The 18,522-nt window shown below is 55.0% G+C and overlaps 1 protein-coding gene across 3 annotated transcripts in view; it reads left to right on the forward strand.

Annotated features, from left to right (window-relative positions):
• The window catches only part of TNK2 (tyrosine kinase non receptor 2), a 39,758-nt gene extending 25,733 nt beyond the window's left edge, over positions 1–14,025 (forward strand). The window contains exons 7-16 of one of the 3 annotated variants that reach the window (XM_054575154.1): positions 1,278–1,404; positions 1,816–1,962; positions 2,047–2,141; positions 7,055–7,249; positions 8,726–8,817; positions 9,123–9,245; positions 10,119–11,467; positions 11,567–11,662; positions 11,823–11,950; positions 13,218–14,025. In XM_054575154.1, the coding sequence (XP_054431129.1) occupies positions 1,278–1,404; positions 1,816–1,962; positions 2,047–2,141; positions 7,055–7,249; positions 8,726–8,817; positions 9,123–9,245; positions 10,119–11,467; positions 11,567–11,662; positions 11,823–11,950; positions 13,218–13,224 (2,359 nt within the window). In that variant the 3' untranslated portion in view covers positions 13,225–14,025. Of the gene's footprint in view, positions 1–1,277; positions 1,405–1,815; positions 1,963–2,046; positions 2,142–7,054; positions 7,250–8,725; positions 8,818–9,122; positions 9,246–9,406; positions 9,452–10,118; positions 11,468–11,566; positions 11,663–11,822; positions 11,951–13,217 lie in introns of all 3 variants that reach the window. The other 2 variants (XM_054575153.1, XM_054575155.1) reach the window with 2 other exon arrangements.
• Positions 14,026–18,522: the final 4,497 nt, after the last annotated feature.

Raw genomic sequence — 18,522 nt, forward strand, 5'->3', positions numbered from 1 at the left:
CAGCCCTTGTCTCTTCTGGAGCTGGGGTGCCTGTCTTGTGTGCCCATTCACTCGTTCCTCCAGGGATTCTCATGTGCCAGGCACTAGAATACACAGGGATAAGTGCATGTGGGGTCTCACGAAGGCTTCCTGGACGACTCAATATTAAGCTCTTGAAATATCAGAAGTTAGCCAGGCAAAGACTGGTTGGCAAGCATGCTTCAGGTAGAGCTGGTGGCAGGCAGGGCCAGACCAGGCTGGACTTTGTCGGCTATGAGCAGGAAAGTTTGAGCATGAAGTGGTTCTCTGGTAACGAAGGCACCCAAAAGAGTATGGTCAGGGAGTAAGGAGTCAGTCCAGTTCAGCTTGCCAGAAAAACCCTCCCAATCCAGGATGTCTGGTCACCCTTCTGAGTAAGAGACTTTATACCTAGGGGACCAGACATCCTGGATTATGCCTGTCGTCCTGGAATAATTAATAGCACCCCCTTTCATAATCGAGCGTCTTGGTTCGGATGGTAAATTATAAGGTCACCGGTTTTTATGTAGCCCCCTTCAAACAACTCTGTGAAGTAGGCAGGTTTTTATTACTATTTTCATTTCATAGATGAGGAATATGAGACTTAGAGATCTTGAGTGACTTTCTCTGGACTGCACCCTCTTTGAGTGGCAGGGCCAGCTCCATACCCCTGAGACATCCTTTGATTCTTCACACAGAGTGGCTCCCTCCTCACTCTGTGCCTCAGCCCACTGGAATACTTCTTTGCCAGCTTCACTGCAGTCTCATTTGTCCTTCTCATCCAAAAGGGAGTGTGTGGATATTTGGATAAAGCCAGTGTAACTGCACCCATTTTGGTTCTTTCCCAGGTCGTATCCAAATTTCCCACCCACACCTTCCTGCTGAAATGACCCAAATGCTAGGACCCTTCCCAAAATCTGGAAATTGTCATCCTCCCACCTCAGTTAGAAAACAGCCTGAGCTCTATCCCTCTCCCTTCACCCATCCTAGAGCCTCTGACATTCTTCCTTTCCCTGCTTTCCTGACCTGGCACCTTTACCCTCTTCCCACTCCAGGCCGCATGTGGGTAAGAGACCTGAGCATTGATGGTTTTCTCCAAGTCTCTGTACCCCCTCGTCAAGACAACCACCCTTCCCCTTCATACCATGTCCCTAGTACCTGCTGTTGAGCCTGGCACATGGGGCAACAACGTGCTTGTTGAATGAGCATTTTGTGTCCATTGGGGGCTGATGGGTAGGGGTGCTCTGAGAGGCCTTCTGTTTGACCCTCGCTTCTGCCAGGTGTGCCCCTGAGAGCCTGAAGACACGCACCTTCTCCCATGCCAGCGACACCTGGATGTTTGGGGTAACATTGTGGGAGATGTTCACCTATGGCCAGGAGCCCTGGATTGGCCTTAATGGCAGCCAGGTGAGGGACTGGGGATGTGCTCCTTATAGGGCGAGTGGGGGTTGATTTGATCACTGGCTTCCTTCTTGACCCTGTCAGAACTGGCTTTTGTTTGCTAGAGTCTTGTCCCCTAGGCTCCATGTCTGTGTGACCTCAGAGAGCTAAGCCAAGTGAAGGGCCTCCTGTGGTCAGGAGAAGGATGGGTGGGGCTTGCTCCCATTCTCAGCTCTTGCCACAGCCACCTGTCCGGAGGCCTCAGACCCGGGGATAGAGGTCTGAAGCCTGGGGCTAGGCCCTGCCCTCAGAAGAGTCAGACCTCTGTTGGGTGCGGGCATGGCAGCCCAAAGCTGCAGTTGTTCCGTGGGCTGGAGGGAGGATGGGAAGTGAAGAGCTGGGTGCTCTGCTTGTCTTCAAACTGCACTCACCCTCCAGATCCTGCATAAGATTGACAAGGAAGGGGAGCGTCTTCCCCGGCCCGAGGACTGCCCCCAAGATATCTATAATGTCATGGTCCAGTGCTGGGCTCACAAACCAGAGGACAGACCCACCTTTGTGGCCCTGCGGGACTTCCTGCTGGAGGTAAGGGGAGGTCTGCCCACGGGGGCTGGGGGGTCCAAGCAGGGGTCAGCCCCAAAGTGGGGAGTCACCTGTCTCTACCCTCAGGCCCAGCCCACTGACATGCGGGCCCTTCAGGACTTTGAGGAACCAGACAAGCTGCACATCCAGATGAATGATGTCATCACTGTCATCGAGGGGAGGTAGGGAGCAAGGGGGCTGCACCTGCACTGCCTTGAAGGGTGCAGGGTGAAGGGGCCTGCTGGCCAAGAGCTCTTCTGCCTCCAAGGTCCCCATGGCAGCACACAGGCTGCGGTGGGCCCGAGCTGGGCAACGGATGGTGGGGACAGGCCTGGGTCTGCACCTGACTGGGGTTAAGCATGTAGCAGTGCTGCTCGGAGGGCTTTCCCCCGCCTAGCGCCGTCTCCATTACCCTGTTCACACGGGGCTCCACCCTTGGCTGTGTGGGTCATGGCCAAACTGCCTTTATAATGAGGCGGCCCGGCCTTGCGGCCATAACTTCAGACTCTAGAACTCCTAAACATTCCTCCTCCAGTCCTTCCCTCCCCGTTTTTTCCCACCTCCTCCCAGGATATGGGCTTTTTAACTACACACCTGAGTGCACTTCAGTACCCCAAAGCCCCTCTTCTTCCTGGCAGGTTCTGCCTTTCCACTGAAACCCCCACTGTGTCCTCCCATGGCCCCCCTCCATCGTCTGCTGGGTCTCTTGCCCTGGCCTCTGTCCTCAGGCTTCCTTCTCTTCACCGTCCTTCCCTTCCCTTCACACCTGGCAACTTGCCTGCATCTGCCTGTGGGCAGCATCTCCTGAGTCACATCTACTTCCAGCCCTACCCATCATTCACCCCGCCCTCTGTTATCTGAGCCTCAGGGTGTCTGAGGAACTGGTTGGGGCAGGGCAGGCTTGAGGTGCCTTTGGGTTCGGTGGTGAGCACGGAGGGCCAGGAAGGGAGGGAGGCAGAGGAAATTCCCTGTGGTTCAAGCTGCTCTAGTCATAGCCAGGTGGGAGCGAGGGCAGGGGCTATTTCCCAGCAGAGCCCTTTCTGCCTGGACTTCAGGTTCGGGGGTCTGGGCCTTTGGTTAAACCTTGTGCTACGTGGGGGGTTGGTGACAGGGGAGGGCCTCTGGGTTTGAGTCAGTGATGAGGTCGGTGCTGGAACCCAGGCTGGTTGCAAAGGAACATGACCTGTACCTGCTAGGGCCCCAGCACCTCTCCCCTAGGCCAGGGCTCCCCCTCACTTTGGGGCACAGTATCTGGGAATAAGAATTACATACTAACAAGTTAGTGGCAATGGGTGAAAGCAGAAAGCTTCTAGGATAGAGGCCTGTGGGACAGGAAGGAATATAGTGTGGTTTGGAGCTGAGGGGCCAGGGAAGGTACTGCAGGCCTGGCACTTCGGAGAACTTCCTAGAAACAGGAAGATTCGGGTGAGGGCCCCTCTAGAGGTACATGGCAGGACTGCAAGCCAGAAATCTGGGCCCGCAACCATTCCTACCTCCAGGAGCCTTGGACCCTGATCCCTTTGTTCCCCACAGTCCCCAGTCAGTCCTCACATCCCCCATCCCTTGCTCTCAGTGGGGGTTCTGTGTGCCAGAGCCCAGTGTTCCCCAGGGGATGACTCAGGAGTTCCTTGTGTTTCTAAGGCGTGTGTCTCACGCTGGTGCCCTGGATCATCTCTGGAGCAAGGTGGGGGAAGGCGAGAAGGAAGGGGTCAGGGATCGCTCCTCCCAGGAGGCTGCTGTGGGCATGCCCCGCCCCGCCCTTCTGTCACAGGCTCCCTGCTGTCTGCCAGTGTAGGCTCGCTGGACTTCTCCAGGGCCACCAGCTGACTTGGACCACAGTCCCTGGAGCTTCTCAGGAGGTGGGAGGTGAGGGACAGGAGGCCATGGCAGGTGGTGGGCTTTGGGGGCGGTCCTGTGTGTCAGTGGTACCAGAGTTTTAACTCTGCCCCCTGGTTTTCTCAGTGCCTAAATGTCTCTGTTTGTTTGTCTGGCTTTATCTCCATGTATCTGGGTGGATGGGCCCTCTGTTCATGTGTGTTCTTTGGGTCTGCGATTGTATGTGTGGGTTGCTGGCTGTTTCTCCGTCTCCTCTTGGCCTGGCTCTTGGCTCTCTCCCTATCTGCCCTCTTCTGTGAGTCTTGGATTACATCTGATGGAAGCTGTTTCCGGTATTTGCTTCCTAGTCCAGAGTCTAGGAACCCTCTTGCCTCAGCTCTGACTGATTCTGTAGTTTCAGTGCTTCTCGGGGTACTGGGCAGTAGACAGAAAGACACCTTGATGTTCTGTCAGCCACACTTGGGAGGCTTAGTCTAGACTTGGACAGACGGTGACTGTTCTTTTCCAGGGGATCTTACCTGGAGGCTGAGGTGGCTGACAGCACTTTTGTGTTCTGTGTTTGCAGAATTGGAGAAGGGGGACAGAGGTTCTGAAATCCTTGTGCAGGTCCTTGGCCTGACCTGGTCCCTGGGGCCTCTGATTCTTGCAGTAGGGGGGGCAGGGGGAAGCAAGGGTCTGTGTTGTTCCTCAAGGCCAGGGGCTCTTGGGACACCCAGGAAAAAGTGGGTGGGGCGGTGTTTTGAGCAGAATGTTTAAACAACATCTGTCAGCCATTTCTGGGCCACTTGAGGCCAGAACAGGGACAAGGGGCTGTGATTTCAGAGGCTGGCTCCCAGTGGAGCTAAGGCTACCTTAGGCAGTTCTCAGCCCAGTCCTTGGTTTCCAGTTGCTGCTTCACATTTTGCTTGTCCCAGGAGGCTGACAGGAAGCAGGAAGTAGAAGATTCTTGCTGGAGGTACTGGGCCCTTTCCTCACCCTCCTAGGGACTCCCCCGTGTGTCTGTGTCCGTCTCTGCTACAGTGACTGCCGTATGGCATGGTGGGCCTGGCCCTTGGGTTGTTGCTGTGGAGACTCCGGCCTGTTGGTGCAGGGGGAAGGGAGGGTGTGGCCAGAGCTTGCTGTTGGGAAGGACCAGGCTTGGTCCTCTCTGGGCTGCTGGTACCTCAGCCACCTTGAGCCTCAGAGGGCAGTGCGCTGCAGCATTGGCCAACTCACTGGCTCTCAGCAGGAGTTACACTTGAGCTGTGTAGGGCCGATGCGCATGGGGTGCGATTCCCGAGGGGCTTCTTTCTCACACATGCTCTACGCTCTGACTGCCCCTCCCAAGGAGCAAGGTGTTTTTGACGAGTGGTGTCAGAACCCCCAGCATACCTGCGATGAAGGGAGGTGGGTTTGGTGTCCTCTCTTGCTTTCAGATTTGAGTCCAAGTGGGGATCCTGTGGAAGGAGCTTGGCTGTGTTGGCAAAAGGAGAGGAGTGGAGAGAGTGACCTCCTGCCGGTCCGGCTTTGCTTAGAGCCCACCCAGGGAGGGCATGGTCATGGCCTTGGATATGAGTCTATTCTACTCTGCGCTGCATCTCCGCCTCAGCTGTTTCTCACCCGAGTTAATGAGCACCTCTGAGGAGGTGTAGGGAGCAGAGTCCAGCATGCAGGCCTGGGGTTGGTGTCTGAGACAGTCCTGTGGTGGGGCACAAAGAACCCAGGGAGCCAGTGAATGTTGGGGAACAACAGCAGCAGGGTCCCCAGTGCCAGACGTGCCTCTCCAATCGCCTCACAGTGGCCCGTCACCTCAGCCGGCCCTGTGGTGGGGCTGGAGGAGCACTTTTCTCCTTGGAATAGCCCTGCTGTTTTCAGATGGGCTTTGTCCCTTCCTGGGTTGTTGTCCTCACTTCTTCCTTCCTTTTCTGCCCTTCCCGCCCAGAGGATAGTAATCACAGTGTTGCTGTGTCTGTGGTGGGCCAGTCAGCGGCCTTGTTTATAAGGAGGCTGGGTTCTTATTCCTTCTTTAACTCGCCTCTAGGATTCCCAGGGACTGCTGTGCTCATGGGATTCGACTTCTGGTATCTAGAAAAGGCTGTTCGGGGCTCACACTGCCCCGGTGGGTTGCTTCACCCCCTATCAGAGCGTCCAGGTGCTCAACCTCACCGCCTCCTCTCAGCCTCCAACACCCCCAGTCCAGCTGCAGTTTGGAGGAGACCTTTCTTTACACTCCTGGCCGTGGACAGGAGACGTGCAGGTCGGGGACTGACAGTGGGAACATGCTGCTTGGTGTCACACGTGTCCACCACAGCAGCATGCCGCTGTCACCTCCTCTGCCTTAGCTCAGATTCTGCCCACGTTGTCAGGGTGAGTGATCCCAGCAGCAGATACAGGAGCCTCATGGGCTATTGGCGTTTGAAGGGTCCAGGAGGGTGCCCTGTTCTTTTTGCTCTCTTGCTTCTTCCCCCACCCCCACCCCCGGGGTCTTAGGCTGCCTAACAGGTTTTGTGTCTGAGGTCAGGTTGAGGTACAGGTGGCCCAGCCACACTGGGAGGCTGTGTTCCCTTCCGGATGCCTTGTTTAAGGCAGGAGTCGAGCTCCTCCCAAGGAGGTGGATGGCACAAGGGCGAGGGTCCCACGGCCCTGCCAGGTGGAAGACACCGGAGGTACAGAAACCGGTGATGTGAAGTCGTGGGTTGCCCCAAGTGCTTCCAGACGTGTGGAGAGTGCATGTGGGAGATGGGTTGTGATTGGAGGGCTTGGTCTCGAGCCCAGTGCTAAGGCCGTAGTGCTTCCTTGGGCCCTTGAAGTGCAGAACTCTTGGAACTGGGCTGAAGAGTGCGATCAGGTGGCCAGGAAAGGACTGGGGCCCAGGCTTTGCCAGGGAGACGAGGTGATACTGCGAGAAGGGCACTGGCTTTATAGGCTAACAACTAGCTTTGAATCCTGGGTCTTCTGTGATCTTTCTGGTAACTGTAAGCAAGTCACCTCACTTGTTTGAACCTGTTTCGTTATTGTAAACTTTAGGAAAAGCTGCCCAACCCACCTACGTAGCTGTACGCAAATAGCTGGGCCCTGTGCTGGGGGAATAGTCATGGGGGCGCTGCTGGGAGGGGCAAGCTGATGGCAGACCATCCTGACCTCGGGGCCTTAGTCTTCCTGTTTCCTTCCGCCGAGGTAGTTAGACATCGTAGCCAAAGATCTTGGTATGGGAAGAGTCCTGCTCCGCAGGGCAGCCCCACCACACCCTGGTGTTTACCATGTCATCTCTGTTGAGCAGGGCTGAGAATTACTGGTGGCGTGGGCAGAACACGCGGACGCTGTGTGTGGGGCCCTTTCCTCGAAATGTGGTGACCTCTGTGGCTGGCCTGTCAGCCCAGGACATCAGCCAGCCTCTGCAGAATAGCTTCATTCACACGGGGCATGGCGACAGTGACCCCCGCCACTGCTGGGGCTTCCCCGACAAGATTGATGAGTGAGTACTGGGCTGGGCCCCACCTGGGGCTCCGGGGCCAGCAGCCCCTCCCTGAGCACGCAGGTTCTTTCCGGCTTCCAAGGTCCCTGTTACAACCATGGGGCAGGGGGTCTCTCATTGCCCAGCAGCTTTTCCCTGTAGGCAGAAGCAGGCTGGGAGCTTCAAAGGAGAGACCTACACTTCCATTTGGTGGAAAGACCCACAGGGGCTACAGCATTAACCCCAGCACGCTGGCCGTAAGAAAATGGGCTGGACAACAGCCTTTGGAAGCAGTTCATTAGGAAAGCATTTCTTATGGCCACTGACATTTGAGTAGCGGTTTCCCTTCTCTTGCTGGTAATAGTGAGCCCAGGAGATGGGAACCTACTGGGTCAGGCTCAGGGGTACAAGATCCCAAGAGAGCTAAACTTCAGCGCTAATGTTAAGCAGCAGCTCAGAGCTTTGCCTACCTCTCACTCTGTACCAGGGTTGGCGGGGTTGGCCAGGGTTGGCGGGGTTGGCCGGAGTGGCCGGGGTGGCGGGGGTGGGGCGGGGGCAGTGCTCAGTCTCCTTTAAGTGAAGGATGAGGTCACTGGGAGGCATCTGAGGAGGACACAGAGAAGACTGTCACTTTCTGGATGTACCGCCCCAGGGTTCCATCTGGAAGCTCCTCAGGCCAGGCTTCCATGCCTCTCTGCTGGCCCTAGGGGCTTCAGGCCCCTGCTCTCGGCAGCCCTTGCTCCTCAGACCCGACACGGTTCTGTCCTGAAGGACATGGTGAAGCGGGTCCTTCACCTCCCTCCCATGCTCCCACACACCAGAGCACTAAACCCTGGGAGGGCAGCCCGTGTGTGTCTTTTGTGCACAAGAGCCAGGTGAGGGCCTGAGAGAGTTGGGGCAGCAGAGCACAGACATCCTCCAGAAGGAGGCTGGGCGCCCTCTGCCCTGCTCCTGGCATGCCGGGGCCAGCCCAGCCCCATTCCTCCTGGCTCTAATCAGCCCCAGTGACTAAGTCCCAGATCCTGACAGTCGGCACAAGGGTTGAAGGGGAACTGAGAGCAGGGCAGGTGGCCCCACCCCTGGCAGTGGGGCAGAAGGATGTCTCCTGCCCACCCTACCGGGGAGTATAGCCGGATGCCTCTGGGCCTGGCAGGAGAGGAGAGAGAGTGCCAGCAGGTGGCTGCCGGGCGTGGGTTGGGGCATCGTGGGGGTTGCAGAGGACCAGCTCTGCCTTTGTAGGGTGTTCTTGGAGCCCCTACAGTCCTAGGCCTTGGCTTCGCAGCCAGGAGTCCTTCCTTTGCCTACTCCCCACAGTGCCCTCCCCTGGTTACAACTTAGCTCTGCAGGAGGCAGCTGCAAGGAGTCAGAAGTCTTGTGCTTCAGGCGGTAGGGGGCTTGGACAAGGTGGTCCCCCGGACACCTGACCCCAGAGAACAGGCCCAGCATCTCCAGAGGTCTCCTCACTGCCCCCACTCCACACTGGTTCTCTCCCCACAGACTGTACCTGGGAAATCCTATGGACCCTCCCGATCTGCTGAGCGTGGAACTGAGCGCCTCCCGTCCCACCCAGCATCTGGGAAGGGTGAAAAGTAAGAGCCCCCCAACTCCCTGGCAACCTCTAGTTCATTGGCTGGCCAGGGGCGCCGTCTTCTCAGGCCAGCCCTGAGCCAGCTGCTCCGGCTCTGTGATGGTTGGGCCAGGACAGCAGGGGGACAGTTGGGTCAGGCTCCTGCTGGGTGTGGGGTGGAAGATGAGAGGCAGCTGTATCCGCCGAGGTGGGTATCTTGGGTTGGCCCTTCACTGGCCTGCCTGAGCTCTCTCCACCCTCCTCCTCCCTGCCGTGCTCAGAACCTGGCCTTCCTCACCCACTCTAATCCTGCTCTTCTCTCCCAAGCCAAAACCACCCCACAGGCCTCATCTTGGCCAGGAGCCTCATCCACCCCCTGGATCCTGGGCCTGTCATTCCGGAACATGGTTTTCCCCATCCTCCTGCCCCATTGCTTCCCATTGCTCCTGGGTTTGTATGTTCACTCGCCCTTATTCACTGTGCACTCTCTCTGTCTCTGTCTCTGTCTCTCTTTATCCACACTCTGCCCTCTGTCTGGCTCTGCCTGCCTCCCCTGTCCTCTCTCTGTTTTGCTCTGATCCCCTCTACTCTCTGCACGGCCCTTCCTGCAGGGGAGCCTCCACCTCGCCCACCTCAACCTGCCATCTTCACTCAGAGTAAGTGGGCCTGCCCTCGGTGCCTTGGCCCCCGCCCCCGCTCCCTCTCTCCTCTCATTCCTCCTCTCCTGGAAGGTACAGAGCCCTGGTGGCTCCCTGGGTGGGGGGTAGTGAGCTTTTGCTGCTGACCTGGCCCAGCACGCCTTCCTCTCCTTTCGAGCCCCGCTGCCCGCTACCAAACGTCTCTGGGCTTCTGCCCCCTCCACCATCGCTGGGCTTGTCTCACTCTCTTCGGGGCGTACGGAGGCTAGGGTTTCATGATGGTGGGTCAGGAGCTCCTGTGGCTCTTGATGGTGGGGAGTTGCCTATAGCCCCCTACCTGCACTAATCATGTGCTGTTATGGGGTGGGGATAGGGGTTACTATCCAGGCGCAGGGGCAGTTGGGGTCTTGTGTTGATGGAGGGGCGTCAGAAGTAGGCGAATGTGGGTGTCACTTGCTTGAGCTGAGATGGAGTCTGGGACTCACCCACCCACGTAGAAGGCTGGCAGCACCCAGAGAAGACTATGCCTTCCTGTTTGAACGGGGTCGCTGTGCGCTGAGAATTTAGTAGCTGAGGGCTGATCCCTTGGGGAGTTGGTGGGAGACACTTGGCTTTCTTCCTAACCCCACCTTTCTGTCCCCATGCCTGACACTGCCTCCCTGTGCGGGTCTCCCTTCCATTGCAGAACCAACCTATGACCCTGTGAGCGAGGACCAAGAGCCCCTATCCAGCGACTTCAAGAAGCTGGGCCTGAGGAAGCCGAGCCTGCCCCGTGGGCTGTGGCCGGCGAAGCCCTCAGCCCGGGTGTCAGGCACCAAGACAGGCCGTGGTGGCAGCGGCGGTGAGGTCACACTCATTGACTTCAGTGAGGAGCCTGTGGTCCCCTCCCCACGGCCCTGCGCACCCTCACTGGCGCAGTTGGCCATGGATGCCTGCTCCTTGTTGGACAAGACCCCGCCACAGAGCCCCACGCGGGCACTGCCCCGGCCCCTGCACCCCACACCTGTGGTGGACTGGGACGCATGCCCACTGCCGCCACCTCCCGCCTACGACGATGTGGCCCAAGATGAGGATGACTTTGAGGTCTGCTCTATCAACAGCACCCTGGTGGGCGCAGGGGTCTCTGCTGGGCCCAGCCAGGGCGAGACCAATTACGCTTTTGTGCCTGAGCAGGCGCGGCTCCTCCCTCCCCTGGAGGACAACCTGTTCCTCCCGCCCCAGGGTGGGATCAAGCCCCCCAGTTTGGCCCAGACGGCAGAGATCTTCCAGGCGCTGCAGCAGGAATGCATGCGGCAGCTGCAGGTCCCAGCTGGCTCAGTGGTCCCCTCACCCAGCCCAGTGGGTGATGACAAGCCCCAGGTGCCCCCCCGGGTGCCCATCCCCCCGAGGCCCACGCGCCCACGTGGTGAGCTGTCTCCAGCCCCCTCAGGCGAGGAGGAGATGGGGAGGTGGCCTGGACCTGCCTCCCCTCCCCGGGTGCCTCCCCGGGAGCCCCTGTCCCCTCAAGGGTCAAGGACTCCCAGCCCCCTGGTGCCCCGTGATAGCTCCCCATTGCCACCTCGGCTCTCAAGTTCACCCGGGAAGACCATGCCCACCACCCAAAGCTTTGCCTCAGACCCCAAGTATGCCACACCACAGGTGATCCAGGCACCTGGCCCACGGGCTGGTCCCTGCATCCTGCCCATCGTCCGAGATGGCAAGAAGGTCAGCAGCACCCACTACTACCTGCTGCCTGAGCGCCCACCCTATCTGGAGCGCTACCAGCGCTTCCTGCGTGAGGCGCAGAGCCCCGAAGAGCCAGCCCCCTGGCCTGTGCCCTTGCTGCCCCCACCCAGCACCCCAGCCCCTGCCGCCCCCACTGCCACTGTTCGACCCATGCCCCAGGCTGCCCCAGACCCCAAGGCCAACTTCTCCACCAACAACAGCAATCCAGGGGTCCGGCCACCAGCCTTGAGGGCTACTGCTCGGCTGCCACAGAGGGGCTACCCTGGGGATGGGCCAGAGGCTGGACGGCCAACAGATAAGGTCCAGGTGGTAAGTACCAGGCCTGGCTGTCGGGAGACGAGGGGCGGGCGCCTGAGGACCCCTGAGGAATGGGCCCTTGGTGCTGACTGGGGGGGTGGGTATGCCCAGCTGCAGGCCATGGTGCACGGGGTGACCACGGAGGAGTGCCAGGCGGCCCTGCAGAGCCACAGCTGGAACGTGCAGAGGGCTGCCCAGTATCTGAAGGTACCACCGCGTGCTGCCCACTCTGGTTTGCAGGAGCCCTGAAAACTGGTTTCGCTGCTCTCTCCCACTCCTTCCCCCTCTCTGGTTCTCCTTTGCCCCCATTCTTGGTTGGTGCCCTGTGGCCCCTGTGCGTCCCATGGCACCACCCTCTGCTCCTCAGGTGGAGCAGCTCTTTGGGTTGGGTCTGCGGCCACGAGGCGAGTGCCACAAAGTGCTGGAGATGTTTGACTGGAATCTGGAGCAAGCCGGCTGCCACCTGTTGGGCTCCTGTGGTCCTGTCCACCACAAGTGAGTGAGCCCCACCCCCTGTCATCTCCCTGTACCCAAGGCGTGTCCTGGAGCACACCATTCTAGGGAGAAGCCCAGCACCTCCTCAGGTCTCACACAACTAAGAGACACAGGGCTCCCCAGCTGGGAGAAGGGGCAAGGACAGTGCGGGGTGAAAACAAGTTTCTCCTTAACTGTGTTTATTTAGACTTTTAGCCACGTGCTTCAAATGGAACTAATGAGTAAAAGAGGCAGTTGGAGCCTCTGTGGTGACATCGCCTTGTTTCCCTAGCTCCCCCCACAGTACCCTGAGCAGCTTCCAGGGGGCAGCGGTTTAGGACCCAGAGATTTAAATAAATACTTCTGCCCTGGTCAGGTAGCTCAGTTGGTTACCGCATGGTCCTGATAGGCCAAGGTTTTGCGTTTGATCCCCAGTCAGGGCACATGTAAGAATCAACCAATGAATGCGTCAGTAAGTGGAACAGATCTCCCTCTCTCTCCCCCTTTCCTTTTGGTCTCTAAAGTCAATAAAAATACATAGCCCTAAATAAATACTTGTCACCTCTACGTTTCATAGTTTAGTTTAAAGTAACACTTAAGTTTTAATGTCTTTTTAAAGGAATGTCTAACCAAAAAAATTCATTACTTTCCTACAAAAAATGTAAACCTACTTGTGCATATCACACAATAACAGTTACATAAATAAGATACAGTGATACATAGTATAAATACGTTTATGAAAGTTTTATCAAGTCAAAAAAAAGTGGCGAGATGGGTGAGCTCCAGCGCTCTGGGAGGTGCTGGTGGGACTTGGGGTCTCAGAGCAGCTGGGCCGCAGCAGCAGTTGAGCTGGAGCCCAGTGCCCACTCAGGCACAGTGTCAGCGCGTGTCCTGGTCCCTCAGGGGCCTGGTCTGTAAAACGTGTGTGAATGACAGTGCCTACCTCATAGATTAGAAGAATTAGTGAGGGATGCGTCTGTCACACTTCACAGCAAGTGTCTGGCACATACATCATTGGTACGTTCTTACTAATTTGCATCAAAATAAACTTAGGCTTTACTAGCCTGTCACCCTTGAATACTCTAATACACAATCCTGCTGGTCTTTTACTTTTAATTCTTAAAGAAAAAAGGCATCCCAGGGTGATAGGTTCCAAAATCATTGCCTGGAACTACCAGTTTTTAACCAGTTTGCCCGTCACAGAGAGGCCCTTCCACACCGGACATTCCATACGCTTGCATCAGCCCCTGTTGATGGAAAGGTTTTCTGGCTGTTTCCCCCGCTTTAGGCGCTGAGATGTCTGGAGAGCCAGAGGGTCTGCCCCGAAGGAATCCCTTGAGCCTGTCCATCTGACAGGGTGGGAAGACGCCCATCCCAGGCCTGGAGGACCTGCTGCCGCCAGCTGCTCCTACTGGCAGGGCGAGGCCAAGGCAAACAGGAGGCTTGGGGGAGCCCTGCCTTGCCTGTCCCTTCCTCACCCAGCGCCAACCCTGCAACTTCAGTTCAGCCCATGGTGCCCTAAGCCTGGGTGCAGGAAGCTGCCCCGTGAAGGCAGGCCTGGGGTGGCCTCAGCAGGCCCCGTGGCTGACCTGCCTCCGGATTCATCCGGCCTGGTAGGGCCTGTGGCTGGAGTGTGTCCCCATGTCCTTCCAACAGGAAAGCCCAGGTTTTACCGTGGGCCAGGAGGATGTGTTGGCCACACCAAAAGGTGGACTGGCACAGGGCTGGCCCTTCTCCAGGGAGCCCCTGGCAGGCATTTGGGTGTTGAACAGAATGTGACTGGTGGCCTCACCATGGACAGTGGTTTGGGACGTGGTTGGTCTTAAGACCTTGTGCCTGGAAATAGCCTGAGGTGGCTAAGGAAGCAGAGCATTGGTGCCAGAGAGTTCTTTGGCTGGGACCAGGGCCCAAGGCCCCAGGGTTGGGAGGAGACCAAGGGGATAGCTGCCCTGGAGAGATACTAGTGCTTCCTCTGACCCAGCTCTTCCCCTGTTCTGTTCCTTGTTTTCCGACCAGCCTCTGTCGCCAAAGTTGCTGCCCCAGCTATGGATATTTGCTTCTTTCAGAGAAATAAAATTAGTTTCTATTTTATGTTATTCATTTGTCCCTGTCTGTGTCTTTGCCTGTTGGTCAGCGGCCGGCGTGCTCCCCTGGGCCACCGCCATCTGTCCAGAGCAGCAGGCCTCATAGCCCCACCTGTGGACAGAGTGAGAAAGTGCAGACTGGTCAGCCTAAGGGTTGCGCCCCTTCCTGGACTGGCCGAGGGACAGAGGCCCTGCCAGATGTAGTCACTGGCTCACAACCCCCGTGTTTTTGCCCTAGAGTGCTATGTGTGGCAGGGTGTCCTGTAGGAGAGAGTGCAGTAACTCAGTCAGCTGGAGCTAAGCCAGAAACTTCAGTAACAAGGAAGGTTTCGGTACCTTTAAGTATTTTAACTTTGTTTTTCTGAATAACTGATATTTCACATGGCTCAAAATTCAAAAGGTACTAAAGAATATGCAGTGTGGTCTCCCATCCCAGCTGCCCACTTCCCCTCCCCAGAGGCTGACTTTATCATCAGTTTCTCATGTGTGCCTTGTTTTTTTTTTCCCTTAGAGTATTTTGAAGTGTTCCCTAGCCACCAAAAGAGCTTCCCCGCTCTTGTTTCAGGTTACATGCATCTATGGATGTACCATAATCTATTTAACCAGGCCTCTTTTGATGAAGGGATATTTTGGTTTCTTCTAATCCTTTGCAGTTGCAACCACTGCTGCAATAAGTGGCGCATGTGGGTTATTTTTCACTAGCAACTGAAGAATGAGTTCCCAGAAGTGAGACTCCTGAGTCAGAGCATGTACGGTAATGACGGATCTTGCTGAATTGCTCTCCTGAGCAGAGGCTGGTGTAGTTGTCACAGCCACTGGTATGTGAGAGCTTTCTATGTTTCATGGAGCTTTCCGGTTTTAGTCTGACAAGTGGAAAGTGGTGTCTTTCTAGCTTTAATTTGCATTTCTTGAAGGAAGGAAGGGAAGGAAGGAAGGAGGGGAGGAAGGGAGGGAGGGAAGTAGAAAGCCAAGAAGTGGAACAGGGAAACAGCTGAACAAAATGGCTAAGCATTTTATAGCCAGATGCAGAAGGCCACCCTGGAGATAACATCTAGGCCTCAGTTTTATTTCCGCTTCGGGCTCAGAAAAGCAAAACCAGCTGAGCGATGCCAGGACTGGCTGCCGTGACTAATGACCCCCTGCCCTGGCGCCAACCAGTCAGGGGAGGCCTTGACCCTGAAAGGGCCCACCTGGAAAACATGAATGTTCTGCTGAGACCTTCCCTAGAATTCCTGCCTGTAAGAGAGAGAGAAAAGCCTCAAGACAAAGGACTCAGCATGGCTCTCCCTCGGGGGAGCAGCTGGAGCCATTGCCTTCTCCCTCTCTTCTTCCCCAACAGGCACACATCTCCTAAACTCAATGTGCAGAGGTAGCTCATCCCAGGCTAACCCCATGAGTCTGTCTGCCCCCTAGGCCCCCTCTTCTCTGACTTCCCAGTGAGTTAAGGCAGTCCAGCCTAGGATCGCTTTTGTTGCTGCTTCTACCCTAGGCCCTTTCTTGTCTCACTATTTCTAACTTTAATAAACATACCTTCGTAGTCACCTAGACTGGTGGGATCTTTCCTATACAACGTCAATAACCCACACACTACCAGCTGGCCCTGGGCAGACCTGCTCAGGTCCCCAGTTCAGTAACAGAATATATAAAAAAAATTTGGGCCATTTGTATTTCCTTTTCTATGAGCTACCTATTAATATTCTTAGCCCATTAAAAATTAGATTATCAGTCTCTCACTGGTTTTTATAAAATTACTGGATCAAAGAAATTAGTCATTTGGGCTTTAACCACATTTGTGTGAATTTTAAGAAAAGAGGTAAACCATGCAGTAAGATAATGGCTTGGGTTCCTTAAAACAAAGACCATTTAGGATTGTTTTCCTCTGTGTGTCTGCTGCCCCCGGTTGGTCTGTGTGGTAGGCCCTGAGGCCTGGGAGATCTGGGCCCTTGAGATTCAAACATGTTTTGACCTACCCTGTTCACTAAGATAGGAAGTAAATTATATTTAACTGCAACTTAAGAAATTTAGTCAAACGTGGAATAAAGAAGAGAAATTAGTATTAAGTAACAGTTGGGCATTGCCACTAGACCTGGGTTTCCTTCTCAGCTGTTTGATCTTGGAAAAGTTACTTAACCTTTCGGAGCCTATAAACTTGGGGGAGTGATTCCTGCTTTATAGAATGGTTGTGAGTTTTAAATGAGATCAGATGGGTAAAATGTGCTTAGTGCATAGGCCATGGTAAGTACTCAATAAACAGTAGTCATACATTTTATTTCTTCACGTTCTTGCCTGTCTCCCTGAGGCAGGAGCCCTGAGGCGCCAGGCTGTCAGCCAGCGTCCAGCATTCTGGTTACTAAGAAAGGCTTGTAACACCTAGCAAGGGGCCTCTCCTGGGCACCGTAGCTGTAGTTGACCACTGTTTCACCTCTGCTTCATAATCATGCTATTTTAATAAGTTAGCACTGGGTTTGACCCCCCGAGTGGGCGATCAAGAATCATTGTGGGGTCTTGCATGCAAAGAAGCTTAAAAGTTACATAACCACTTGTGCGTGTACCGCAAAAAGCCCACCAAACGAAACGAATTCAGGAAAGAAACCAATCCACTTTAAAGCCTGCACCCTCTTGGCAGAAGGGGGGACTCGGGTTAGAGGTGGCCTACTCCTGTGTGTTGGGAAGTGTACTTTTCTTAATCTCACCTGCTTCACTTAACTCTGTGTAGTCCATTCAACCCTTTGTTTGTGAGCACTACTAACAACCTGGACCCTATTTCCACCTGCAGCATTTGGCCAGGGGAATCGTCTCTGGAAGCGCTGGGATGGTAAGACAACCCCTCTGTCCCCATGCTTAGAAGACTTTCTCTGCCTGCTTTCTGTTTCATTTCCAATGCCTCAGGCACCCCCGGCCCCTTGAGGAGAGTTTACTGCTTTTGGGTGGGCATGGGTTGGGCAGTTCAGAGCCTATAGGGTGCCTGCTGTTTAAAAGACTCCCGTGTAAGGATTACTTGGTCGGGGATTGGGGAGAAGCATTAGGTTCCCTGCCTGGCACAAGACAACATCCATGTCCCGAGACAACACAGAAAAACAGCATTGTTTCTTCCCTGCACTGTTTCCCCTCTAGGTATCTCTTCGACTCTCAACTCTTAGAAGGGGCCACTGGGCGTAACTCCCAAAGGCATCTGTTCACTGTGCCCCACCTTGCATTGTCAGCCTTTCTCACAAACCCACCACTACGCTGTTGTCTTGCTTCTGCGAAATTCTGGCCGCTCTCCTTACAGTTTTCTCCTTCCTGCTGGATCTGCAGATGTGGTGAGTGCTGCCTTTGTTCTGAGGGTAGGCAGAGATTACAGACGGAGGGTCCCTTTTATAGCTGCTATCCCAGAGTAGAAGAGGCATTACCTCCCCTCTTGTTCATATCATCATTGCCTGTGGTGCCACTCGCCAGAGGCCATCAATAGATACCTCATAGTCCTCTGCTGTCAAAGGCGGCTGCGCCTCTTGCTGGTTCACCACATTGAGTCTAAGACCTTGCGACTGTTCACTTGACTCCTTCAAGCCACCCTTAGTCACCCCATTCAAGTCCTAGATCAACCCTCCATAATCCACCTTAAATATGAATAGGGGTCCTTTTATTTATACCTCCTGAGAGTCCTCCCAGGGAGCTTTACAACTCAGGTCAGGTTTGTGAAATACCCAGAGAGAATAGATAAGGTAGAATGATCCTGCCCCCTTCATGCTCACGAAGAACAAAGGAAATTGATTCAGGTCAGTCACTTCCCCTTGGTATTTTACAGAGACAGGCTTACCTCTCCTCTTTAGGCACCTTCTATGTTTTAGTCTGTACACCCCCAAGACCAGAGTGAACTAGGGACACATAGGTGGCAAATTTGCCACCGTTGAGATCTGTCTCATCAGGTTGAGCAATATTATATTGGCCTCCAGTCTTTCTGGGAAATGTACCGGTCATTTGGATACATCTCTCCAGCTCCTCTCTGGGGTGAAATATGTAAAAACTTGGAGATTTGCTGAGGGCATCCAGTTTAATCGAAGCCTTCAGCTTCGCTATCTGCAAAGGGGATACGATTAGTCCGTGGTCAGTTTTAGTCTTAGTCTTCTGCTGACCAGCACACCCAAGGCTTTGTATCGCCAGAGACTTCTGGTAGCTTAGAATGGTGGGATGGGGGACTCCCTGTAACCCACTAGAAAACTGCTTGGGCAAATGAAGGAGGACGCTTCTAGGGAGCCAGGGAGTTCCACTCTTTTTTTTTTTTTTTTCCTTTTCCTAAATACATCACAGACAAGATGAGAAATACTCCCTCTATCTTCACAGGATTCCTGTTGGGATGCATTCTTAGAAATTGGGATAAATTTGACCCTGAAAATCTCAAGAAAAAGAGGATAATTTTCTTTTGTAATACAGCCTGGCTTTAGTATAAGCTGGGAGGTGGGGAAATATGGGGTCAAAATGGGAGCAGCAATTACAACACCGTACTCCAGTTAGACTCTTCTGTCGGAG

This window comes from Pteronotus mesoamericanus, unplaced genomic scaffold (assembly GCF_021234165.1).
Source record: "Pteronotus mesoamericanus isolate MK-2021 breed Mesoamerican mustached bat unplaced genomic scaffold, CSHL_Meso_final contig_27, whole genome shotgun sequence".
Taxonomy (NCBI): Eukaryota; Metazoa; Chordata; class Mammalia; order Chiroptera; family Mormoopidae; genus Pteronotus; species Pteronotus mesoamericanus.